General features: G+C 57.6%; 1 protein-coding gene and 1 long non-coding RNA gene across 3 annotated transcripts; one reads left to right on the forward strand and one right to left on the reverse strand.

Annotated features, from left to right (window-relative positions):
- LOC110256424 lies at window positions 1,906-11,764 on the forward strand. 2 transcript variants are annotated; one of them, XR_002337903.1, is made up of 3 exons: window positions 1,906-5,200; window positions 5,610-8,907; window positions 11,208-11,764. It is a non-coding gene; the product is annotated as an uncharacterized LOC110256424 (long non-coding RNA). The 2 variants fall into 2 exon arrangements; XR_002337906.1 differs by having other exon boundaries at window positions 2,063-5,200; window positions 6,806-8,907.
- FAM78A (family with sequence similarity 78 member A) lies at window positions 9,501-25,028 on the reverse strand. The gene is made up of 2 exons (XM_013993942.2): window positions 23,797-25,028; window positions 9,501-12,600 (listed from the first exon to the last, which is right to left on the reverse strand). Exons 1-2 carry the CDS (start codon window positions 24,117-24,119, stop codon window positions 12,072-12,074), a joined length of 852 nt encoding a protein of 283 aa, XP_013849396.1. The 5' UTR covers window positions 24,120-25,028; the 3' UTR covers window positions 9,501-12,071.

Here is a 26,636-nt window from a genome sequence, read left to right on the forward strand (position 1 = left end):
TAGCCTGGGAACCTCCATATGCCTCGGGAGCGGCCCTAGAAATGGCAAAAAGACAAAAATAAATAAATAAATAAATAAAATAAAATAAAAAATTCCTACATATTTTATTTGCAAGTAATGGTAGTTATCCATGCATCAAATTGTGTTTGAAAGATGAAACAGTTACTGGTTTCATCGAATCATACTTTCGTCTATATCCTTTGAATTTTTTTTTTTTGCAAGGAACTTTTTTTTATTAATAAATTTTTTAATACTAATTAATTTTTTTCCCACTGTACAGCAAGGGTATTTCATTTATTTCTGCTCTGATCTTATACTATCATTCCCTCTAATAACCCTGGGTTTTCTTTGCTCCTTTTATTCCTAGTTCTTTCAGGTTAGGTTAAAGTTAGATTTATTTGAGATTTTTCTTGTTTCCTGAGGTAGGCCTTTATTGCAATAAACTTCCCTTGTAAAATTGCTTTTGCCATGTCCTATAGATTTTGGTTTTTTTTTTTTTTTTTTTTTTTCTTTTTAGGCTACTCCTGTGGCATATGGAAGTTCCCAGGCTAGGGGTCAAATCAGAGCTACAGCAGCTGGCCTGCACCACAGCGACAGCAATGCCAGATTCAAGCTGCCTCTGCGACCTACACCACAGCTCACGGCAACACCAGATCCTTAACCCACTGAGCAAGGCCAGGGATTGAACCCGCAACCTCATGGTTCCTGGTCAGATTCGTTTCCACTGAGCCACGACGGGAACTCCTCCCACAGATTTTGGATCACTGTGTTTTCATTTTCATTTGCCTCCAGGTATCTTTTTTATTTCTTCTTCGACTTCTTCAGTAATCCATTGGTTGTTCAGTAGCATATTGTTTAACCTCCACATGTTTGTGTTTTTTGCAGTTTGTTTTTTTTTTTCTTATAGTGATTATAGTCTCAGAGTGTTGTGGTCAGAAAAGATGTTTGGTAGGATTTCAGTCTTCTTAAATTTGTGGAATTTCTTCTTGTTTTGTGGCCCAGCACGTGACCTATCCTGGAAAATATTTCACATGCACTTGAAAAGAAGGTGTATTCTGCTGCTTTGGGATGGAATGTTCTATATACATGTATCTATTAAGTCCATCTGAGCTAACGTGTCGTTTAAGGCCAGTGTTTCCTTATTGATTTTCTGTCTGAATGACCTGTCCGTTGGTGTGTAAGTGGGGAGTTAAGGTTCCCTACGGCTAGTGTGTTACCATCGGTTTCTCCCTTTATGTCTGTAAATATTTGCTTTGTCTTTAGGTGCTCCTTTGTTGGGGGCACATGTGTTTATCATTGTTATTTCTTCTTGGGTTGATCCCTTGGTCATTATGCAATGTCCGTGTCTCTTGTTACAATCTTTGTTTTAAAGTCTATTTTGTCTGATATAAGTATTGCTAACCCCCAACTTTCTTTTGATTCCCATTTGCATGGAATACTTTTTTCTATCCCTTCACTTTCAGTCTGTATGTGTCTTTAGATCTGAAGTAAGTCTCTGTAGGCAGCATATATATATATACATATATATGTGTGTGTGTTGTTTTTGTATCCATTCAGCCACTCTGTCTTCTGATTGGAACATTTAGTCCATCTGCATTTAAAGTAATTATTGATAGGTATGTACTTATTGCTGTTTTGTTCATTGTTTGGGGGTTATTTTCACACTTCTTTTTAATTCCTTTCTTCTTCTTTTGTTTTCTTCCCTTGTGATTTGATGACTATCTTTAGTGTTATGTTTTTATTCCTTCTCTTGTTGTGTGTGTACCTATTTTAGGTTTTTGCTTTGTGGTTACCGGGACGTGTGTGTGTGTGTGTGTGTGTGTGTGTGTGTGTATGTGATTTATTTTTCTTAATAATATATAATATGATTACCTTAAGTTGCTGATCTCTCTCTCTCTCTCTCTCTTTTTTTTTTTTTTTTTTTTTGTCTTTTTGCCTTTTCTAGGGCTGCTCCAGTGGCATGTGGAGGTTCCCAGGCTAGGGGTCTAATCAGAGCTGTAGCCGCCAGCCTACACCACAGCCACAGCAACGCCGGATCGTTAACCCACTGAGCAAGGCCAGGGATCGAACCCGCAACCTCATGGTTCCTAGTCGGATTCATTAACCACTGCGCCACAACGGGAACTCCAAGTTGCTGCTCTCGTAATTACAGATGTCTCTTAACAACCTTGCGTTTGCAGTCCTCTCCCCATGATCACTAATTTTGGCAGCCTATTTTACAAATGTTTTGTGTGTATCCTTTTACTACTTATTGAAGCCATAGATGACTTTATCGCTTTTCTTGACTTTTAACCTTCCTACTAGTTTTGTACCTGGCTGGTTTACTACCTTTACTGTTTACTTGCCTTTACCAGTGAGCTTTTCCATTTCATAATGTTCATATTTCTAGTTGTGGCCTTTTCTTTTTTGCTTAGAAAAGTCCCTTCAACATTTCTTGTAAAGCTGGTTTGGTGATGCTAAACTCTTTTAGCTTTTGCTTTGTCTGTAAAGCTTTTGGTTTCTCTAAGATACCTGAATGAAAAGCTTGCTATATAGAGTATTTTGGGGTTTTAGGTTTTAGCTTTTCATCACTTTCATCACTTTAAATATAGCATGCCACTCCATTCTGGCCTGCAGATTTTCAGCTGAAAAGTTAGCTGTTGGCCTTATGGGAGTTCTTTGGTACGTGACTGGAAGCTTTTCCCCTGCTGCTTTTAGTAGTCTCTCTTTATTTTTTGCCATTTTAACTGCAGTGTCTTGGCGTAGTCCTCTTTGGACTGATCCTTTTTGGGATTCTCTCTGGCTCTTGGACCTAGAGGTCTGTTTCCTTTCCTAGGGTTAGGTAAGTTTTCAGCTGTCAGGTCTTCAAATATTCTCTGCCCTTTCTCTCTCCTCTTTCTGGGACCCCTGCAATGCGGATGTTCTTTTCCCGAGTTCTTTGATCATCTTCACTGGCATCACCTTCAGCTCTCCGTAGGGTCGGTTTTGCCTGTCTCCCCTTCACTTAGTTTTTCTTCTGGGGTTTTATCTTGTTTGTTTGGAACATGTTCCTCTATTGCCTAATTTTTCCTAATTTTCTTTCTTTCTTTGTTTCCTTTTCTAGGGCTGCACCCACGGCATATGGAGGTTCCCAGGCTAGGGGTCCAATTGGAGCTGTAGCCACCGGCCTACACCACAGCCACAGCAATGCCGGATCCTTAACCCACTGAGCGAGGCCGGGGATCCAACCGGCAATCTCATCGTTCCTAGTCGGATTCGTTAACCACTGCGCCACGACAGGAACTCCTATTTCTGTATATCTGATAGCTTGGTTACATGTCCCAACCTTGGAGAAATAGCCTTTTGCAGAAAATGTCCTATGACGTCCCAGCACTGCATTCCCCTCTGGTCACCAGGGCTGCATGTTCCAGGGATGTCCCCTACGTGGGCTGCATGGGTTCTTCTGTTATGGTGGGCTGACTACTTGGAGTGGTCTTGTAGGTCTGGCTGGCCCCAGATCCAGTTGGTATCCAACCTCTGCCTTGTGTGGAGGCTGCCAGCCACTGGTTGGTGTCTAGGTCACAAAGCAGCTGGCTGCAGAACCCTAGGGCTCCTGGAGCTAGTGCTGCTCACTGGTGGGCAGAGCCAGGTTCTGAGGTGGGTAGTTGTAGGGCCAGGGTTCCTGGATCTCTTGTCACTCTCCTGATGGGTAGGGCCAGTTCCAGACATGACTGGCTGCAAGTTCTGGGGAGTCTCAAAGCTGGTACAGGCCCACTGGTGAGTGGGGCTGGTTTCCAGGGTGGCTTGCTGAGGAGTCCTTGGTGTCTCAGAAGTGGTGTTGGCATGCAGGTGGGTGGGGCCCAGGCCTGGAGGGTCCAAGGCTGCTGGTGTGTTGACTGGGTCCTGACAAGGCAGGCTTCAGGGCTGCAGTGGTCCCGGAGCTGGTGACCACCTGTTAGCAGGTAGGTTTGGTGTCCAGGAGATCCAAGGGATAGTGCCAAGCTCCTGGTAGGCAAAGCCAGGTCCCGGGATCTCTGGCTGCAGGACCCAGGGGTCCCAGAGCTTGTATCAGTCTACTGCTGAGTGGGTCTGAATCCCAGGGCAGCTGGCTGAGCGGCCAAGGTGTCTCAGAGCTGGTATTGACCTGCTGGTGGGGGTGCTGGCCTGCCAGTAGGTAGGCTGCATCCTTCTATGGCAGGTTGTGGGTTGTTTGTCTTCAGGCTGGGGTCCTCCTCCCGGTAGGCACACCAGGACTCAGGGTTTCCTGAGCTAGTGCTTGCCCACTTATCTATGAAGCTGGTCCCGAGACTAGATCCGACACACTTATGGGAAGGCCCAGGGCCCAAGGGATTCTGGTGGGTGGACCTGGGTCCCAGGAATCTCTGGCTGCAGGGCCCTAGAAGTCCTAAGTCTAGTGCCTGTCCACTGGTGTGTGGGGCCAAGTCCTGGGCCTTCTGATGGAGAGGGCCATGTCCAGGGATAGCTGTAGGCTCAGGGGGCCTTAAGGCAGCCTGTCCACTGATGGGTGGAGCCGCGTCCCCGCCCAGCTAGTTGCTTGGCCTGAGGTGTCCCAGGACTGGCGCCGGCAGGCTGGCGGGTGGGGGCAGGTCCTGGCCTCATGAGCGCAAGGGAGGATTCCTAAATGGCGCTCGCCAGCACCAGGGTCCACGTGGTAGAAGGAGCGGCCAAAACAGCTGCTGCCGTTGTGTGTGTCCCCAGGGTGAGCTCCAGTTGCCTCCTGCCTCCCCGGGAGACTCTCCAGGATTAGCAGGTGGATCTGACCCGGGCTCCTTTCAAACTGTGGCTTCTACCCTGGGTCTCAGAGTGTGTGCACCTTTTAAGGGCGGCGCTCCTATTTCCCACAGCCCTCTGGGTCCCCCGAACATAAGCACCTCTGGCCTTCAGAGATCGATCTGCTGGGGGCTCATCTTCCCGTTGCGGGACCCCGGGCTGCAGAGCCTGGTGTGGGGCCCAGACACCTTGCTCCTTGGGGGGAACCTCTGCAATTGCAATCATTCTCCCATTTGTGAGTCGCCCCCTCCGGGCTGGGGATGGGTCTTGCCTGTTCCGTGGCTCTGCCTCTCCTTCTCAGAGTCCCTCTTATCTTTAGTGCCAACCTCCTCTGCTGGATTCCAGTCTTTCTCATCCATGGTTGATCTGCTACTAGTTGGAACTTTGGGGTGCCCGTGGGAGGAGGTGAGCTCAGAGCTGTCCATCATCACCACCCTGGACCAGAATCTCGGTAAGCAACCGTTCCTAGCCCCATTCTCCAGACCCGTGTCCCCACACCCTGCGCAACGCAAGGTGGCACAGCCAGCAGGGGTGGGGGGGCGCGGGCCTGCAGCCCCGGGTGAGCTCACCCCGACTCTCTCCTGCCTCTGCGGCCAATTGTGTCAGAAGTAACGGGCACTGCCGTCTCGGAGGCCCGAGAGCTCCTACTGCCAGGCAGGGGCCCCTGTGCGCGGCCTTCCCGGAATCGTCCCTCAGTCATTCACCTGTAACGGGCACCTTCCAGAGATCCGCTGCCCGCCACCGCGCGGCCCCCACACCCCCTCCATCCTTCTCCTCAAAGACCCTCAGCTCCTCCAGCCGCTCGGATCCGCCCCAGACCCCCTCCCTCACTGGCTCAGACTCCCTGGTCTCATCTCCAGGAAAAGGCCTCCTCCTCCGGGAAGCCCTCCCACCCCCACCCCAGCCCCGCGGACCGTCACCGTCGCCCAGGTTCCACCCCACGTCTTCTCCTCAGGGCTCTGTGCCCCTGCTGCTGCCTCTGAGGCACCTGGTGGCCGGGACACGGCAGGTAGGCAGGGTAGGTCTGTGCGGAAGGAAGGCTGGCGCGTCCAGAGACGCGCTCCCTGAGGACCCAGACCCACCAGGCCCCGTGACCCCTGCATCCATTCGCACCAAAGGACCAGAGCAGGGACAGCTGTAGAGACAGAAATTAGCTTCATGGCTGCTGAGGGCTGGGGTGTTGGGTGGGGGTGACAGCTAACAGGTGGAGGGTTTCTTTTTGAGATGAGACGATCCCTGAAACGACTGGCGATGGCAGCGCAGTCCGTCGCCACACCAAAACCAGGGAACTGCACACTAAACGGGTGGACGGCGGTCTGTTAAGCACGTCTCAATAAAGCTGTGAAAAAAATGTCTAACAGGCTTGTCTGGCTGACGGGCCGAAACGCGATGTGTGTTTGCCGAGGATACGCAGAACCCTGCATAACAAGACCCGTGGTCTGGGTGTTGCAGCGACTTTTAGCCGCATGGAAAGAGAAGTCTCTGGTCTCTAGCATAAACCCAACCCAGAGGGGTCGGCCTCAGGCAGCCCCCCATGCACGTTTAACACTGAGCCCAGCCCCTCCCCCTTGGCTGGGTCCGCGCAGGAGAGGACTCGCTCGCTCGGGTGTGTGTCCCTGCTTGCAGACTAGGAAACGCAGGCAGGCGCGAGGTCAGGCGACCGCCACCCTCGCTCAGCAAGACAAGTGGCAGCCAAGAATAGCGCAGGGCTCCTGACTGCGCCTCCTTTGCCGTAAACAGCCAGCCTCGCCCCAACCCCCACCCCCATCTGAGACCATGGACGGACCCCACACACAGGATTTTTAAAGGGACCATCAAGCACGACCCCCGGGCAGTAACACTGAGACCTGTGTTGGGGCCAAGCCGAGGGAGGAACCAGCCCCGTCTCTGCATTCCCGTTTGCAGAGACAAGTCGGGAGGGCCCGCTGGGTCGGGCCGGGCTGGCTCCTGCCAGGACCGATGTCAGCTGTGCGGGTGGGCCTCTCTGGACACAGGCGCAGAGCCCGAGCTGGTCATCAGATGTGTTGTTTTGCATTTAATGATTTCCGTCTTCTAGGGCCAGCGGGACCACTGACGACTCGTGTCAAGCCTCATGCTCGGGGCCTTCTGTGCCCGTTAACGAAGGAACGGTTACGGACGGTGTGGTAGAAGTGGGATGTGGGAAAGCCAGGGACGAGGTAGCCAAAAAGGCAGTGACAGAGCCGGGTCAAAGGGCAGCTATTCGGAACCAGCCCAGGTCTGCAGCTTCCCTGCCAAGCGACCTTCAGCAAGGCCCTGGCTCTTTCCGAGGGTCAGTTTCCTCATCTGTGAAAAGGGGGAGCCGGCTGATGTATAGGGAGAGGCAAGGGCCATGGCAGCACCAAAACGCTCCCTGTTCGGATGCGTGTCATCAGAGGATTTCGCGGCGCTGATGAGCTGACAGGTCGCTAGGGGACGGTGTGTGCGCAGTGGCCTGCGGCTGCCTACAACATTCGCCCTAATTGAGGGCCTGGCCCCCAGCCAGGTGGGAAACAGTTTCCATGGGGCCGCTCAGGCCGGATGGATGAGGACCAAGAGGCAACTCTCAAGCCGGAGGTGAGAGAGGGCACCTGGGCCGTGGGAAGTGGCCAGCGGCCTGAGAGCCCTCGCCTTTCTGCAGTTGCCCGTAGGCTGCCTCCCTCTTGGACCCAAGTGGGTTTTCTCTAGGCCTCAGGGTTTGTCCAGCGCAGAGGTTGGGCTACACCCACAAGTGGCTTAAGAGGTAGAAGGCAGGCTGGGGGCGGGGGTGGGCCCAGGGCACCTGCTTCTCCAAGACATCTTGGGGCAGGTGGGCTTGGCCCAGCCCGGACAGCCGGCTCCCCAGGCCTGGGCTCCTGGGGAGGACCCTGCAGCAGCTGCTAGAGCCTGGGCTCTGTGTCTCGTCCCAGTCTGGGGCTTCTAAATTTAACCTGCCGTCAGCTAGAGGGGCTGGAGGGCTTCCACAGGGTGATCAGATGCCACTCGGAATCCACTTTACTCATGACCCCCTGCCCTCTGCACACATTCCCCTCCAAGCACTACCCCCAAATGCAGGCAGCCGTCCTCGCATCCTTGCATGTCTCCAGGGTAAAGATTGAAGACCCGAGCCGCCCTGGATCCTGATCAGATCCAGCTCACTTTCTTCCTGCCATTGGCCAGGGTTGCACCCTGTTCTCTGTTCACACGCAGACGCACACACACAGACACACACCCACCATGGTCCCAGGGGCAGAGCCCAGGAGCTGACTCCACAATTGAAAGCCAAACCACGACAGAGCTGCACCACCCATAAGCCATCTGGGTGGAGGGCGGCCAGCCGAGCCCATTACACAATTTCCTGCTTTGGTGTCGCAGCCCCAGGAGACAGGATGCAGAATGCCGTTGGGTTGCTGCAATGTGGGAAGCCCAGAGAAGAGACCAAACCTCCCATGCCCAGAGTGGATAAGGCCACCGCCTGCCCAGCAGATGAGCCTACGACCTGCAGCTGCCTGGACAGCCCTTGAAAGGAATGAGCAGGCCCCCCATGGGCCACAGAGAGCTGAGAGCACAAAAACCTTCCTGTAGGCAGAGGAAGGCGTTTCCTGTGGGGGGAACCCAGGATAGAGTGAGCCACAGGCAGGGGGCCGCCTCATCATTAGGCACCATTAATTACTGCGCCGGGAGTTCCCATCATGGCTCAGTGGAAATGAGTCCGACTAGCATTCATGAGACCCCTGGCCTTGCTCAGTGGGTTAAGGATCCAGCACTGCCATGAGCTGTGGCGTAGGTCTCAGATGTGGCTCCGATCTTGCATGGTGGTGGCGGAGGCGGAGGCTGGCAGCTACAGCTCTGATTCGACCCCTAGCCTGGGAACTTCCACACATGAGTGCGGAGCTAAAAAGACAAAAACAATGCAAAAACACTACTGCACTGAATGTGTGACCTTGCGACTGAGAGCACGTGGAGGGAAGGTTTGGGTCCCGGGGCGGCAGTTCCGATCCTGTCTCTGCCTCTCCCCAGACGCATGGCTTTGGGCGGCTTCTCCCCTCTGTGAAGCGGGGATGAGGAAAACCCCTAAACCTCAGGATTCAGCAAGTTAACACCCAGAAGAGTAGAATAGCCGTGTTGTCGCTGCATCAGCCAGGAGGCGGCTGCTCGGAGAAACCCCATCTTCCATACAAGGTAAGTGGCTCGGTGTCTTGCCCAGACTCACAAAAGCGGCCTTGGATCCGTGGTCCACCTTCAGAGGCCCACACCCACTCCAAGACCTCTGGCTGCCCGACCTCCCATCCTTCCATAAGGAAGTTCTGATCCAAGGAGGATGCTTACTCTCAGCGCTCTGACCCCACACAACCCCTTCCAGCAGCCGCAGGCGAGGGCAGGGCCAGGCTCTAGGCTGACGCGGTCCTAGCATCCACATCCATGTCTCCCTGTGAAGACAGGTTTGCAAGTCTCTGGGGAAAGACTCAGTCTACACACCAACCCTCCTTGCCACACCCCTTTCTGCTGTTTGCCACAAAGCCAAGCTGTCCTGGTCCCCCGCCCCTCCTCCCCGCAGGGCCCCAGCCAGGGGGCACTGTGGGTGGGACTGAGGTCCCAGGGCGGGGACCGCAGAGGAGGCATCCTTGAAGGGGCCCGCCTTCGCCTTCCCAGGCCCTCAGCACAGGATCCCCACCCCCAGCTCCCACCACACGCCCACCCCGCCCCCCAAACACATGCATCCTTAGAGCCTTCATCCACCCCCCCCAAGAACCGCCACTCCAGAAACATCCAAATCCTAGCCAGGCCTACTTTAAAATTACACTTTATTTCTCTTTGTGAATATTCCTTGTGGTTTTATTTAAAAAGGTTCATTTTACATTTTTCTTCAAGAGTCTCGCGCCTCCTGGTAAGTGCATTGGTTTGTTTTCACAGTACTCTCCACGACCACGGACGGTCCTTATTGCTGGAGGAGGGTGTCCATGCTGCACAGCAGGACACCAGAGGGCTCGGGGCCCCAGGCGAGGCCTGGGGTCTGTGCTCCTGACATGAGGGAGAGGCCGGGGGACCAGACCCAAGCTAAGCCGAGCATCCTTAGCCAGACCTGCAGCCTCCCCAGGGTCTTCCCAGGCCTGACTTCAGAAAGGCCGGGAGGGGCAGAAAGAAAGGGCCAGGGGTTCGGGGGGGAGGGATGAGCCAGAGAGCAAGGTGAGCTGGGGGCCCAGGCCTGCGGCAGGTGGGGGGGGGAGGCATCCAGAGCAGCGTTGCCCCTCCAAGTGGGCACAGCACTGGGCCCCTGCCGAGGGGACCAGCTCACACGCAGGAGACAGGGCCCCCTGACAGCTCCAGGCCACCCCCCGCTGTTCCTTCCCGCTCCCACCCCGACCCCAGTGAGAACTCCTTAGCTGTGACCCAGCCCGGAACCCCAAGTCCGGATCCTGACCCCTCGCTCAGGGCCCTTTCTCCTTTTTAGTGCAAGAAAAGACCTGAGTTCAGAGAAGGGCCTTGCCATCAAGAGGCCAGGTCCCACCAGGGCAGCCGCTGCCACCCAGCCCCTCCCCAGCCTGTCCCCAGAGGAGGTGCCGGGACCCCTCAGCCCCCTCACTTGAGGCTACAGCCTCTCTGTGGGGTGGGCCTCCAAACACACCCAGGGGGCCTGGCACTTCCCAGGGGGAAGATTCTGGGCCTGACAGGGGTTCCCCCAGCACCAGGCCAGCCGCCGGCCACACCAAGCCCTCTCCTGTCCAGTTGTTCAGGATGGCTGCACGCCTCCCATCAGGAGGGGCTCAGGAGACGGCGGCACGGTAGCACCCCTTGAATAAATACAGTGTCTCATGGGTCAAGGAGCAGAGCAAGGATTTAGTGACCCACACCTGCCCACGCTGTCACTGGGACTCCTACACGTGGCTCATCTGCAGCAGAAATGGAGTTTGTTTCGTATCGGACAGTTTTCTGTGCTTGATTATTCTTAGTTCGAATGGGGGGCCCAGGTGATGTGGCTGTGGGTTTGGCAAGGCTGGAGGGAGGGGCTTCTGTGGGGTGTCACCTCTGCACCTGCAGGCAGCCCTCAAGACAGACACAAAAAGCTCCAGGCTCCGGGGGGCCCAGGCCCTGAAGGAGGGTGTCCGCAAGGACTGGCCCACCGGTCACTGTCTCAGACCAGCCCTGGGCCCTGGCTCACTTCCTTGAGGGCAGGCAGCCGGGTGGGGTGGGTGGGGGTCTGCCTCCCACCTCCCCTGCCTTCCCAGACCCAGAAGTGCCTGCTCTGGGTGTCCTCGCCTCCGGTGCCTGGCACTCAAAGCCTGTCTGTGTCCCCTGAGAAGGTGCATGGAGGGAGGGAACTATGGCTGGTAAAGCAGCTGGCCCTCGGGGTGTCTGGGACCGGTGCGGGGGAGACAGAGAAGCTGCACACTTCGACGTGCCAGTAGACCCCCCGAGGACGGAGGCGGTGGATACTCCCAGGGCTCGAGCTCGAACTCAGGACCTTCCCTCTCTCCTCCTAGACCCACCCGAGGCTAGTTCCAGCTGCAGAGAAGAGACAACAGAAGCCCCTGGCAGACCTGCCCGGACCCGCGCTCACACAGGCAAGGGTAGGGCAGGGCTTCCACCCGGGGTGGAGAGAAGGGGCCTTTTACGCGCCGTCTGTCTGTGGTGCCAGCTCTCTGCTAAGGAAAGAAGGAGCAGCTGGTTTTCGATCGCAATTGGTACCCGGGCCCCCTCGGCAACATGCAGGTGGGGGGCAGGGGCAGAAGCATCTTCCTCTCGTCCCTGACCCGGCCCCCTCCCCCCGCACCTCTGGCAGAAGATGAAAAGTCCAGTAGAAAAGAGATCCTGCTTTCTTTGTTTCGGGTTTTTTGTTTTTGTTTTTCCTTTAAATTCAGCTTAAGGCAAAAGTTTGGCAAAGCAAGTCTACGTAAGGCCGCGTGACGGAGGACGAGGGGAGCTGCCACGGCAGGGGCTGCCGCGCCTGCGGATCAGCCCCCGTGCCAACCAGGCTCATCACCAGCTCCTGCTCGTCCCACCCCTGAACCTCATAAAAAGGCGGTTTAAAAAAAAAAAAGAAAAAGAAAAAAGAAGAGAAAAAGCAGTTGTTTCAGGGAGTCTGTTGCACGTGAATGACTGAAATGATGAGAAAAGGAGAGGGAAGGCGACCCAGGGTGACACCGAGGGCGCACGCGGGGTGGTGGGTCCGCCTGGGTCTCCCCCTCCCCCGGGAAGCAGGTCCTGGGGGGGCGGGGCGTTCGCACAGTGAGATCCGCCCGCTGGAGAAGGTAGAAAGGTTGTATTTTGCTGGATGACCGCAGAGTCCGTGTGGGTGGTCTGAGCAGTGCTCTGGCTTGGACGGAACCTCGAGGGCGCCCCGGCTGTTACCGGTGCTTGGGCGGGATCACCACCAGCGGCTGCCCATACTTGGGCCGCCACATGAGGACCTGAGCGTCGTTGGCGTTGGGCTTGACCAGGGCGCTGGGCGGGATGGGCTCGTTCTTGCTCAGGATTTTGGGCTGGTCCTGGGCGATGGGCTCCCGCAGCCGGGCGCGCTGGCCCAGGGGCCGGGTGGGGTTCACCTCGATGCTGAGCTGCATGCGCCAGTGCAGCGTCTGCAGGACAATCATGTCATTGGTGGAGGTGTTGGTGGCCACCAGCCACGTGGTGAAGCTCTGGTCCCGGTAGATGTTGGTCAGTTTGGCCACGTTGCTCTCGCTGACGGGCACGGCCCACGTGACGCTGGGGTAGAAGTTGTCGTTCATGCTGATGATGAACTTGGAGTCTCTCTTGGTGGGGCCCACAATGGTGCAGGTCTCCGTGGTGTTGCCGTACCAGGGGTAGTTCACCCCGTCCGAGTCGCTGATGGCCTCGATCTTGCCTTCCTGGAGGTCCGGGAGCTCCCAGCTGGACCTGGAGATGGGAAGGCCAGTTTTACTCAGCCAGCCCCCCACAGGCTCCTCTGCGTCCCTTTGTCCCTGGGGTCCAGCGGCATGTGGGGGAATGGGGCTCCCCTAGACACGGTCCCGCTCTCTGCATCAGCTCAAACGGGTCTCCCCCCAAAACCACTGTCCACGGGACTGGACTCCAGGTGGGCTTCAGGCAGTCCCAGAGGCCCTGCCCTGGGGGGGGCGCTGGGAGGGGCCTCATGGTGGTGCACAGAAATGGGGAGCCCTGGCATGCATAGTGCCCCCACCCCGTGTCCCAGCAGCTGATGGCCTGGCCACATACACCTGCAGCCAGGTGACCTTGGTCAGGGTGGAGGCCAGTGGCTCCAAGAGGCTGGGATGGGGGGACTCTCCTGGTCACACATGCGTCCAGGGGGCCTGGATGGGATGCGAGGGGCAGTGAGTCTCCTCCTCTTGGGTGAGGGGCCTACAGGGGGCTTCAGAGCCCAGTGGCCAGTGGGGGCGGCATATGTGGGAATGATTCAGGCCCCGCCATTGATCAGCATGTGCCCTGGGTCAAGGCAAAGGCCCGCCCTCTTGGAGCTTCCGCGTCTGTCCTCACCTGTGATGGGCGCTGCCACCTGCTCCCTCCACACCCCCACCCCACCCCCAGCACTGGAGGCACAGGAACCAATGCCCAGAGTCCCCCCTCAGACTCGGGCCCCTCCCTCCACCTCTCCTCCACCACGCACGGGTCCGGACTCCCTGGCCCTCCATCCAGCCACAGCCAACACCATGGGTGGTGCCCCTTCTCCCTACCACCCACTCTTCCCCTGCTTTCTGCTCACGCCCACCTAGAAGAGGAGGCACAGTGCAGCCAGAATTGCTCCTGCCTGGTTCGCCCTGTTTTTGGAGCAATAGAGCTAGTAAAACCTAACCAGCCCCTGTCTCAATACACTCTACTCCGTCCCAGCCTTGGGACCAGCTTTGTAACTAATGCCTCCTGGCCTTGATGCAGCTGCCAGGGAACCTACCCTTGCAACTTTGGGCTGGTCTGAGTACCAGCAGCGCTTGGTCAGCCTGACTTGCTTTCAGAGGCTCAGCCTTCCTGGGGTAGAAGCAGCATCTGGGCTGTCCAGAGCTTGGACTCGGAAACCTACTGTCCTTGCTACAAATCTCAGCCACCCCTCACTGGTGAGACTCTGGGCAAAATCCCAACCCTCTTGAGACCCCAGACTTACCGCACACATCCCACCCAAGGTCGCAAAAGGACTGGGACAGGAGCATGCCAGCCTAGGGCAGGGCACGAGGCAAATGCCAGTGCCTGCTGGCTGTTAGCGCCATTGTCATCACCACTGTTGCTATAATAGCAACTCTCAGACAGAGGAGGATGCTGGCCTGTCCCAGGTTGCTCTGAGGACACAAGTGGCTGGGGGCACAGCAGCATCTGGGGAGCCCACCCCTTAGAGAGTCGTCAGCAATCACATCCACCCCACTAGACAGATAAGGGAAGCTGCAGGTGGGGGTCTTTTTTTCCCAAAGTGAGTCAGCTAAGCAGTGAGGCCTGGGTACCTGGTGTACTGAAGCTCAGGACGACTTGCCCCCAGAATTCTGCACACCTGCGTGCACTGGCAGTGCGTGCCAGCACATAGTGCTTTACAAAACATGGTCCTGTTCATAGCAGCGTTATTCACAACAGCCAAAAAGTAGAAGCAACCCAACTGGCCATCAACAGATGATGGATAATGTGGTCTCTCCATACAATGGAATAGTATTCAGCCTTGAAAAAGGAAATTCTATAATACCACAACATAAATGAACCCGAAAACATGATGCAAGGTGAAATAAGTCAGACCCAAACGGACAAAAGCTGTATGATTCCAGGCCAATGAAGACCTGAGAGCCGTCCCATTCATAGGGACAGGAAGTAGAATGGTGGGTGCCAGGGGCTGGGAGCGGGGAATGGGGGGTCTGTGTGGAGTGGGTGCAGAGCATCAGCTGGAGAAGGTGCAGAAGTTCTGGAGCTGGATGCACAACAACATGGAGGTACTCGGGGCCACTGAGTTAAAAATGTTAAAAATGGTGAATTTGATGTGTATCTTATCACAGTTTAAAAATGCATCCCCCTGCTGAAATGCAGTGTTTAATGAGAGCAGTTAGCAAATTTGGGGCCCCTACAGGAAGAATGATTAGGAATGTGATTTTGCACATTTTTCTGTTTATCTCCTTAAAAAGGTCACAAATTAGGGTAACCCCTGCCGCGCAGGCCATCTCCTGCCCTGGGGCCTTGCGCTCATCAGACTCCAAGGAAGGAGCGAACAGCTGTGAGCTTGCGGACCCGGCTCCCCCTGGGGGCGGGGCAGGCGCCCTGGACCAGAGAATGGGGTCAGGGTCCCTGTCCTGAATTTCTCAGAAGCCTGGGCCCCACCCGTGCCCAGCGTCTTGCCATGGAAGGTGCCCGCTCTGCTCTCTCTCGGTGGTTACACTCGCTTGTACAAGGGCTTTTTAAGGCGGAAAGCCATCTTGCCAAAGGACTTGGCTTTAGCCGCTTCCCCCCTAAGAGCTGGTTTGTTTGGGGGAGTGGGTCTTGGCACAAGAATGCCCCCCCCAGCCTCTGACCACCAGCTTCGGGTTTCCTTTCTCCCCTCCCAGCCCCCAAATGCCCCAGCCCTGGCTCTGTCACAGACGGATGACAGTCCCCATGAGCTGGCAGACAGCCGTGTCTCATGTGGGGTATTACTCAGAACCAGGGCCCAGGGCGTCTGTTTTCAAATCATCACAGGCCAGCTGGACTGGCTCTGGTCCCCGGTCCGGTCTCTGGGTCGAGGCGATGGGAGGGAGCGCCCTTAAGGGCGCAGCTTCTGAGGGATGGGGCGCAGCACCCGGCTACTAGCTCTGAGCAAGTCAGGAATCTGAGCCCCACTCTCTCATCAGCTCACCATGGTCATCACAGCCACCTTGCAAGGTTTTGTGATGATTAAATGCGTCGATACACACCACCTGGTACGCAGCAAAAAGCAATTATGTGGAAACTTCCAGAGACCATCAGAGGCAGGTGTGCCTCTAACACAAATGGATTTGCCAGCCCTGATGTGACCTGACGCCTTTCTGACCTCATTTACGTTTTCAGGATTCCATACAGTTCCTGCCTCTAAGACTTCCTGTTTGTTCTGGAATGACCTTGGGCTGACGTCAAGGCAGACCCTCAGTTTTCAGCTCCCAGGGTGGAGGGGCGAGCTCGGACCCCCGCCCCGCACACCCTGAGCCTCCTTGTTTGCACAGTGGGGACAGTACAGGCTCTGATGGGCAGATCCCACCAAAGGGTGTCGGCGAGGCTCCCAGCTCCGTGCCCGGGACACGGTGCTCACACACCAGATCGGGGTGCAGGAGGGGGGCTTTGCGAACATACGCAAATGCCCGTCCCTTTTTTTTTTTTTTTTTTTTTTGTATTTTTGCCTTTTTTAGGGCCGCTCCCTCAGCATATGGAGGTTCCCGGGCTAGGGGTCTAATCGGAGCTGTAGCCGCCAGCCTGCACCAGAGCCACAGCAACACCAGATCCTTAACCCACTGAGCAAGACCAGGGATCGAACCCGCAACCTCATGGTTCCTAGTCAGATTTGTTAACCACTGCACCACAACGGGAACTCCGGCAAATGCCCGTTCCTGCTCCAGCATCTTCTCTCCAGACCTCAGGCGTGGTCGTGTCAGGCCCCCCCACAGGCGAGCAAGAGGCACTGGTCTCCCCCTTTGCTCGCTGGCTTGCGCTGGGCTTCGGGGCAGCACTGGCTACAGAAATTGTGGCCAAAATGCAAAGTGAAAACGTGAGGCACCTTGTTCAAAAATTAAGAACTTTAGGAGTTCCCATCATGGCGCAGTGGAAACGATTGCAACGAGGAACCATGAGGTTGTGGGTTCGATCCCTGGCCTTGCTCAGTGGGTTAAGGATCTGGCATCGCCATGGGCTGTGGTGTAGGTTGCAGACGTGGCTTGGATCTCACGTTGCTGTGGCTGTGGTGTAGGCTGAAGCTATAGTTCCAATTAGACCCCTAGCCTGGGAACCTCCATGTGTGGCGGGTGTGGCCCTAAAAAGACCATGGAACAAAGAGCATGGAACCACGCAAGGGGCCCCTCTGACCACAGGACCCAGTGGGACCACCACTGGCCTCTTCCGTGTGCCCTGGACACTGCCGCCCTTGTCCCAGAGGTATAGAAACCCATAAGACAGCAGGCAAGGCCAGGCTTGAAGCTGGACCTCAGAAAGCTTGCTGGGCCCCCACAGCATGTCTGAAACAGACTCCTCCACGTCCCTCAAGGCCCGTCCTTCTGCAGCCTCAGCAGACGGCTGCGGGGACCTGCCATTGACACTGGCCATGGCACCGTGGAAGGGATTGTCAGAGCTGCTGACCTGGTTGTCAGGGATGCTGGGAGTGGGGGTGGGTGGGCAGCACTCTCAGGGCACCCAACACCAGCCCTGACTCTCCCTCTCGCCTCGAGACCACCCCCTCACCCCTCCCAGGTCTCTCAGCCGCCTGCAAGCTTCTCCCTAAAGCCTGAGTTATCTTTCCCCAAATCTGATGGCGCTGTTCCTCCCTCCAACCCGTTAAGCCTTCCGTGGCTCCCCATCACCCTGAAAGGTGGCTGCAGATGAAGCCAAGGGCCCTGCGTGTGCATGCAGAGGCCAGAGGGGGACAGAGGCTATGCTGAGGGCATCCACAGGGCTGGGGAGGGTCACCCTGGGGCTCCAGGCCCAGCCACCAGCCAGAAATGGCCCCACTCACAGGCCTCCCAGCGGAGGGGGAGGAAACCAGGGAAGCCCACTGGCCAGAGGTGTGTCTGGGGGGGAGGCAGGGGGCTTGCCCTCTTCGTGACCTTGGACCTTCAGGAACGCACCGTTCCCGGCGGCCTTGTGCCAGGCCAGGTGGCAAGCCTGGGCCTGGGCTCTCCTGGGCATGGAGGGGCCCTCGTGCCTCTCCCAGGCCCTCTGACTGCATTTTGAGTTCTGGACAACAGCGCTGGGCCATGCCAGCCCGCCCGGTCCCAGAACAGAGCTCCCAAACCTCACACGACTTTCCTCATTTTGGTTCTGGTCTACGTATCTCCTGTGGTTATTATCCACTTACTGCTATTCCTTAAAATTAACCACTTTAAAAAAAAAAAAAACAACTCAACTAAGTGTTTCCTAAGAAACACCTTTGAAATAATGAGTTGGACATGCTCATATATATGTATATAGCGCATATATGTTTCTAATATACATTAGAATAAATGTTGCTTTAAATTGCAATTCCACTTAAGCTGAAACAAGGTCACCTAAATATTAGTTCATGTCCCACACGTGGCCCCCTCGGGCACTCTGAGAAACATGTTTACAGATGGCGACTTGGGGCTCGAGGGCTGCCCGGGGCACAAAACTCTTCTGCCCGGAGCAGGTTTCAGTGTCCTTGCATCGGCCAGATGGCACTTAGGGGTTATCTTACCTGGTCCCCAATTTTACAGAGTTTACTGTTCTTTTACCACCTGCAAAAAGTTCAAATTCGGTAAAATTGTGCAGTTCTGCAGGAAATGAACCCAAGAGCCCCCTTCCAAACCCGACTGGGCCCCTCGTGTCCTGACTCCCGCCCCAGACGGCCGCCCCCGGGGCTTGGCCCAATCCCACCGGACAGGTCACTGGGCACCCATTCCCCCAGGGAGAGGCTGGAGGTGTCCCCTCCGTGTCTGCTCCTGGGGTGCCCCCCAAACAACATACACCTCTTTTTCCTCCCACCTCATCCACCCTCACCCAGGCCACAGCCCTGGGGCCTGACACCCCAGGGGGGGAAGAACCAATAGCGCCTGTTTCAGCTTTGAGTCATAAAAGCTGTGTTTTTGTTTAAAAAAGAAAAAAAGGCAAGCCATAGAGAAGTACATAAAGTGAGAAACGAAAGTCCTGTCTTCCTGCCTCCCCCTCCCTTGCCGACGTTACTCACTCTGGTAAACATCCTTCTAGAGCTTTCTCCCTGCACAAACACTCAGTGTCTGTTCCGGTTTTAGCGTTTTCTCTTCACCGAAAATGCGTCCCCCCGCCACCTGTTTTACCCCTTTGTTTAATGCAGCGATGAGAAAATGATCTAGAATCTCTAGGTCCTCCTCCTCGTGTGGAGCAGCCACGTCACACACGGCCCTAAACACAGACGGGAGTTTCACCCCCTATGATGGGCGCTTGGGTTGTTCACGGCTCTTTGCGACGGTGAACAGCACTGGCTTCTGTCCCCACGCTGCCATCCATCCTTCTGCTTCTCCCATTCATGGATCCGTCAATTCATTCGTTCCGTCAGTTATTTTTTGTGTGCCTACTATAAGCCAGGCACCGGGCCAGGGGCTCCCTTGCTGCAAGACAGACTCTAGAAGCAGAATGGTAGCCTTGGAAGGTGTCTGGACTTGAAGTTGCAGTGGATGCAGCCACGCTCACCTTCCAGAAGCTGCCCAGATTGTACCCCCACCCCCAAACAGTGTGGGAGGCTGTCCTACCGCCTCCACCCAACGCCGGGCATTATTGGTCTTTTTCATGTTTATCCTGATCTGATCAGAAAAAAAAAAAGCAGCAGCCGCCGCCTGTCCGTATTTAATTTGCCGTTTCCCCGGTCACTGCAGCTGTCTGTGCTTCCCTCAACATCTCGGGGGGCCGCCAGCTTCTGTTTTCCGTCCCTCGGAAGGTGAGGGCAGGCGGGATGGCTTGGCCGGGGCGGCCCAGGGGGAGTTCTTTGGGGACTGGGCTACCCCTCTCCCCCACCCCCACCCCGTACTTCCTCCCACCCCAAAGCCTGGAAGCGAGGACTTCCCTCTCCTGCCTCCTCCAGGGCCCCGCGGGTGGGGGAGGCCGCCTTCCGGGCACAGAGAGGAAGCGCCATCCTCAATTGTTCTGCTCAGCCCGCCTCAGGCCCAGGTGCAGGAAGAGGCCACGTGGTCACCAGGGCCATTCCTCCTGGCCCGGCCCCAGATCCGCTGGAGCAGAGCAAGCGGGGCAAAGCGGCCTCTGGTCTCAGTGGCCGTGGCTTCATCATAAAATGAGGACCTCATGGGTCCTTGGGAGGCGAGAGCGTGGACGGGAGCCGGGGCAGCCACGCAGCTGTGCCCATCACCCCAGCTCCAGCATCCCTGGGCCAGAGGCCTCAGCCCCTCCACCCCTGCCTGGCCCCCTCTCCCCAGCCTCCTAGTCCTGTGACGGCAGATGTCACCGCAAGTTCTGGCTGGAAAGACCCCCGGAGGTCTCATGCTGTGGACGGGAACATGAAACCCAACCCGGGAGAAGAAAGAACAGCAGCTATTCCAACACAGCCATCTCATGCCCGCTCGGCCGGGTGCTGGGCAATTCGTGATGGATTATTTCAAGTTATGACATGGACAGTGACCACACACCCAAGGTTTCTTGCGCATCAGGCTCTGTGCTGAGTTCCCGCCATGGAATATCTCATTTAATCCTCCCAACAACCCCGGGAGAAGGCACTGTTCTGCCCCATTTCACAGATGGGAACAGTGAGGCTCAGAAGAGTTGAGAGCCCGGCACAAGCTCACCACACCAGCATATGATGGAGCTGGGCTCCATGCCCCGCTGGATGAGGGCACAGGGAGGCCGCCCCGTCAACTCAGAGAGACCCCGTCGTTTGAGCTGCTCTCCTTCCCTCACCCTGCGCCTGCCCTTTGGCAGAACCCTGAGCCAGAAGCTGGCCTTGGCCTTGGCCTTGGCCATGGGCCAGATTCCCTGGGGGCTCCAGGGAAGGGCAAACCGGGGATAAGGTGAAGCGTCTCCCACACAGGCGAGAAATTGTGACTTGTCACTTGGAAGACTGTGCCAGCTGACAGGTGGCGGCTGAGGATTGCGGAGGATGGGGGTGTGGGGGCAGGCATCTCCAACAGTTTTGGGGGGGTGCCTTTTACAGCGATGTGGGTTGGCCCCCAAGCCATATAGAACCCTCTCAAGCTGGCACAAGAAACTCACCATTTTCTAGCTCTCGTCTAAGTTGGGGCATGACTGAGGTGGCGTGTGGCATTGTTCCACTTCAGATCATTCAAACCCAGAATGTCATTCAGAAGAGTTCTCCTCCTGGATTAGAGATTAATTTCAAGCCGGGATAACGTTCCGGGGTATTATGGGTTTGGGTTAAGTATCTGGAATTAATATTTTTAATACAAGCCCGTTAGTCAAGAACGGAAGCCCTAACCTAACCTTTGCCACCTGGCCGTTCCCTTCCCAGGCCACTAAAGCCCAGTGTGTGGGTTTCATTTTAAGGGTTCAAATCGTTTGGGTCTCAAGCAGGGGTGACTTCACACCCCTCCTGGGGACCTCGGGCAATGGCTACAGATAGTTTTGGTTGTCAGGCCTGGGGGAGGGAGGCTTCTGGGGCTGAGTAGGAGGAGACCAGCGACGCTGCTCCATGTCCTGCAGTGCACAGGACAGCCCCGGCCCCAGCCAAGTTAGGGGACAGTTGCAGGCAGCCTGAGGTCACTGGTCAGGCCCACTGCCCACCGTCCCTCACATTCTTACACATCATGGGGCTAAAAACATGCAGAAGCCGAGTCCCCACAGGAGGCTCGGAATGGGGAGGACGGGAGGGGCTTTTAAAGCCCCTCAAAACGCTTCTGTTGACATGCAAGCAGGGGCAGCTGTCCAGCTTTTTCTAGATGGACTTTGTGGACTACAGAGCCTCCCCACGGCCCGAGGAACCACGCTATCTGGTGATTCGGTTTCTTAATACAATTTTGTTGATTAATAACCAATCGGGAGCAGTTCCCGTCGTGGCGCAGTGGAAACAAATCCGACTAGGAACCATGAGGTTATGGGTTCGATCCCTGGCCTCGCTCAGTGGGTTAAGGATCCGGCGTTGCCGTGAGCTGTGGTGTAGGTCACAGACAAGGCTCAGATCCTGCGTTGCTGTGGCTGGGGTGTAGGCCAGCAGCTACAACTCTGATCCGACCCCTCGCCTGGGAACCTCCATATGCCTCAAGTGTGGCCCTAAAAAGATAAAAAAGATTTTTAAAAAACGGAGAGCCAAGAAAACAGCTTTTAACCACTTGAAAACCCCTATCATTCATGACTTGTACACTCTCGTTCAATGTTTAAAAGTCAGAGAGTGGGCCTGGTGTGAAAGAGGAAGCCCTGGGCTGGGGAGAAAATTCCATGCAAGGGGTGATTTACGTCCGTCCCAATTCTGTTGTTTCAGCCACGATGCGCAGCTTGTTACAGATACCATCGCCCGCTCCCCACCTGACAGAACAAAGATCACAGCGACAGTCCCTTGCAGTAAGTGTCCACCCTGGGCTTGGCACCGTGCCGACTGCCTGACCAATGTCACCTCCCGTCATTCACTCAGCCCTGGTGCGGGGACTGTGACTGGCCCCAATTTGCAGATGAGGAAACCGAGGGCCAGAGTGGCTGAGGTCGCACCTGGGAAAGTGGCAGAACCTGGACTTGCGCCCAGGCCTGCTCGACCGCGGTCTGGGTGTGCCCTGGGTTCCTCTCGCCAGGAACCAAGGACTGGCGCAGACGCAGAAAGGTCATCTCAGGTCTCCTGACCCAGGCCTGCCACCAGCCCTAGTGCCCGAACACGAACACAAGGCCTCGAAGGCTCTTAAACCCCTTGCCCTGATGGGGAAGCTGAGGCTTCGAGCCAGGCCTGTTCCTTCCCGACCACACACCGCTTCCATCTCCTGAGAACTCAGCCCCTTGAACGCGCCCCAACTGTCTTCCTACTGGCCCTTGGATCTTTCCAAGTTCAGAAGGACCCTCTGGCTTCCCTACCCTTTCGAGGGGAGAAAACAGGCTTAGCCTAAAAGCCCTAGAGAAACCTTTGGTCTTGCAAAGCCTGAGAAGACTGGGGGCCTAAGGCTTCTTAGGGAAGCTCCACACCAATAACTAAGCATGGTGTTTCCCTTCTTGGAGTGGAAAGCCAGCCCCCAGCCTGGTTTCACGGCCCCCCTGAGAGGTAGACTTGGATGTCGCATCAGGCTGAGGGAGGGGGGCTGACGGGCTCCGGACCAGCCCCCTGTGCACCCCTGGGGCAGCCGGGTTCCGACTCGTTTTCAGTTTTTCCGTGATTCTCCTGTTCCCCTTGTAATTTCAGAGTCGTTAAAAGGAGAAACCACAAGATGTGGGACCCCTCTCCACCCTCTCTAATTTCGGGTGGCCTGGGATGTCTTTAAATCAATGACAAGGCCTAGGTCCTGGGGAAAGTCCCTCGGTCCCTCATCTGCAGAGTCGGGAAGGGACACTGCACAGGGTGGCCCCCGAGGGGCAGGCCGTGGCTGAGAGTCCGCGCCACGGCCCAGTCTCGGGGGGTCAAGGTGGGGGGGCTGCCCGCTGGGCCTGCCTGGCCCTCTCAAAAAGCTCCTCGAGCTCCGAGACAGCTATTGTCACCACCCGTCTTAGGGCGGCCCTTCAAGTTAAGTCACTTCCCCCTGCGTCTGCCACTGCTCTTTCCACACCCGGGATGGCCATCTCTAGGAACAGGGACCATGCCAGGGCCCCAGGTGCCACACCAAGAGCCACATTGCTCTGGGGACATTCTGGGGCCCAGGCTGGAGAGAAGAGGCCAGCGGGCTCCTCTCAGCTGTTAGGGGCCCACCGGCACCTTCTGGGCACAGACACTGGATGTCTACAGAAAGCGGCCTTCTGTCTCTGAGACAGAAAACACAGCACCGCAAGGCCAAGCAGGTCTCTAAAACAAGCCATCCTCTCAAACACAGCTCAGAGCATTCCCCCAGGTTCCCATGTGCCTCTGAAAACGCCGGGGGACAAGTTCAGGCCTAACACGAAGCCCTGCACGCTGACTCCGGAGGCTGCAGGGGTCCGGCCCTCCTTCTCTGAGTACCCGTGGGCGGGGGCCTGAGCCTGGCCGAGCCCGGCCAAGCCTCGGCCTCTCTAGGGAGCCAGGGCAGCCCGTGTGCTTTGCCAGAGGCACCTGGCGGGCATGTCCCTCTCCTTTCCGGGCCTCGTGCAGGGAGGGAAGCAGGAACCCCAGGGGCCAGGGACAGTGGAAGGGAAGGTCCTAGAGCCAGGACCCCAGTGTGAATCAGCAGACAAGCCCTCTAGTGCCCCTGGCCAAGGAGGCTTCAGAGGCCACTGCCATGTCTGCCTACCGCTCCCCTCTGGCCTTGGCGAGACCCCTCTGGAACGCCACCCACACCCCGGCCTCCCAGCTCCCCGACCCCAAGCGGCCCCTGGAGCTTGCTCCTAAGCGGTACTCACATGCCCTGCTCCCCATACTGGTTGTAGAACTCCATGTGGCTGCACGCCTGAATCCAGCCAACTATCCAGGTCTCCTTCTTGGGGATGGGTGGCATGACCACCTGGGCAGAGGCACGGAAGTGGGGTGTCCGGTAGCGGAGCACCACGCTGGAGGACTCATCGATGCTGGTGGGGATGGGGTCGATAGAGGCCTTCACGTCAATCACCGTGATGCCTTCCCGGAAGACTCTGGCTTTGCCCCCGATGCTCTGAATACAGCCCATGGCACACAGTACCGCTCTGATCTCCAGGGAAGGCCAGCAGTCCCAGAGGAAACTGGGCATTGAAAGGACGGAGGCTGCGGGACCCAGTGCAGACGGTACTGCTCTCCAGTCTCAAATCTCAAGGCCGATATCCATAGGATAGAAAACTCACTGAGCAGAGGGGCTTTGCATATCACTACCTAGGGCCTGTTTTTATAAATAAGGATTTTGCTGCATTTCAAGGGCCTTGGGTTCTCTCTTCTTCTGCTAGCAGTGGACAAAAATCACCGATATTCTTTGGGTTAAAAAAAGGAGAGTTTGGAGGTTAGTGGATAATCATATTGTTCAGACATCCAGCCCTTCCGTGCCTCACGCGTGGGGAACGCAGCTCAGAGACGCTCCCTGAAGTCTTGGGAGAAGAAGGCAAATGCCGGCAGACACATAAATAAGGAAGGCTCCGGCGGTCCCCTGCGCGGTGCCGCCACCCTCGCTGCACAAGATCGACTTCCTGCCCTTCTGCCTTCCGCACGCGCGCTCGGGGCACAGGCAGCCGGCCGCTCGCCCAGCCCGGCCGAATCAATGGAAGAGCGGTAGATACTGTTCAATCCGCCGAGGTCCGGGCGCCTTCGGGGGCTTCCAGGAGGCGAGCTCCCGGCTCCGGTCGCCCGCAGCGTCCCCGAGGAGAGCGCGGCGCTGCGCGGGTCCCCGTCGGCGCCCACTCGCGGGCGCGGGCCGAAGCCCCCCACGCGAACGCACCGCGTCCCCTTCGCCGCTGGCGCTGGCGCTGCCCGCCGCCGTGCGGGGACCCGGGGCTGCGATCGGGCCGCTGCCTGGTTCGCCGCGGCCGCCGAGGACCTGGTGGGAGGTGGAAGGGACAGGGCGTCAAGGCCCGCCTCAAAGTTGAGCCGAACTTTGCTGCGGGGGGCCCGCGGGGCGGCGACGCGTGTGCGCAGGGCGCGGGCTGCAGAGCTGACGGCGCAGCTCTGGGCGGTCTCCCCGGAGGCGGCGCCCCCCCCCCCCCCGCTCCCGCCCCGTCAGTGGCGGGCACACCACCGCGCGCACCAGCGAATAATCGCCGCCCGTGACATCTCCGCTGACACCTCTCCGTCCGGAGGCGGGGTCGGGGGGCGACCGGCTGGCACTGCAGTGAGCCTTGTGGACTTTCAGGTCCTGGCACTGTCCCCACCGCCCCGCCGCCGGCGCAGCCGCCCCTTCCCCGTCCGGGCCCTTCTGGGCCCCTGGGGGCGCAGTGCCTCCCCGCAGGCGGGTCTGATCGGGCTCACGCCCCTTCCCGGGCCGGGGTCCCCCGACTCCGGAGAGTGCAGTGCCTCAGCCCCGCCGCGTCCGGCGCCTCTGTCCCCACCTCGCCAGCCCCGAGCGGCCCCCGATCCCCGCGCGTCCGGCGCGCTCGCCACTGCCGGGGAACTTTGGCGCGCACGCCCCCACCCGGGCAGCGCAGCCGACTCACCTGCCCCTCGGGCCGCTCCGCGTGCCAGGGCCGCCGCCCTCCGGACGCGCCTGACCCCGCCGCAGGCACGTCCTCCGGGCGCCCCCACCCCCTTCCCCGGGCAGGGTCCTTTAGCTCTACTGGGGTCCGGGGCCGGCGTGGGCGCCCCCGGCCCCCACGTTCTCCTAGCTCGGGCTGCTGGGGGGTGGCCGGGGGCGGAGGGGTGAGGCTGGTGGCTCTCTCGTCCCCACCCCGCGCGCCTGCTTTTATTTTATGATCATTGTGAGCATGCTGTCGCCGCTCAGCCCCGCCGCCGCGCCGCAGCCGCCTGGCGCGCCCCGCGCTGCCTGCTCTGCTGCAGCATCGGAAAGGCAACCAGGTCAAACTTTGCAGAAACTCAGCCCCTGCACCAGCCTGGCCCCGGGTCCGCCCGCAGCCGCCGGCCGGAGCGCAGCGCACGCAGGGACCGCCGCCCGCTCGCCGGCCCCGCGGGGATGCAGGTCCGCAGGCGGCGGCGGCGGCGGCGGCGGCGGCGGGCGGGCGCCGCCTCCTCCTCGCCGCCCGCCCTGCTCTCCACCCTCGCTCCCGCACTCAGCCCGCCTCCCCCTGATAATCCTCTCCCCCTCTCCCCCCTCTCGCTCCCTCGCTCTCTGCAGCTGCTGGGGGAGCTGAGCCTCTCCTTGCAGAAACGACATTTCCTTTCTGGCCGCCCCGGGAATTCTGGGTAGTGTAGTTCGGCTTCTGTCTCGGGTCCAGGTGGGCTGCTCCTCGTGTCCTTTGAACTCGGCAGGTTTTGCGGGGCTCAGGGCAGGCGGAGAGGGGTTGCGCTTCCCTGGCACTCCTGGCAGCAGTGGGGCCTGGCTGGGTGAAAACGGTGCAGGGCTCTGGGAGGCTCCAGGGCTGGGACGTTGGGGGTGGGGAGAGAAGTTTGAGGAGAGGGTCTCTGTGTTGCTGTGCTCTGTGCTGGGCATCTTGGCGCCCTGGCAGATGGTCAGGCCTGTTGGGCCCCAGCCGTGATGGGCACTGTACAGGCTTGATCATTTCATCCACCATCAGCCACCCCTGGGTAGGAGGCCTATCATGTGTATTTCACAGAGCAGGACTCCAAAGCTAGAAGATTCCGAGACTTGCCCAAGACCCCACCCAGGCAG

The sequence above is a fragment of the Sus scrofa genome, chromosome 1, assembly GCF_000003025.6.
Source record: "Sus scrofa isolate TJ Tabasco breed Duroc chromosome 1, Sscrofa11.1, whole genome shotgun sequence".
Classification (NCBI taxonomy): Eukaryota; Metazoa; Chordata; class Mammalia; order Artiodactyla; family Suidae; genus Sus; species Sus scrofa.

Excerpts from the sequence above, each read along its gene's own strand:
- FAM78A (XM_013993942.2), bottom strand. The coding sequence starts at position 24,119 with ATGCCCAGTTTCCTCTGGGACTGCTGGCCTTCCCTGGAGATCAGAGCG. Across the intron at positions 12,601-23,796 it reads CAGTATGGGGAGCAGGGCAT|GTCCAGCTGGGAGCTCCCGG; the intron begins GTGAGTACCGCT and ends TCCCATCTCCAG.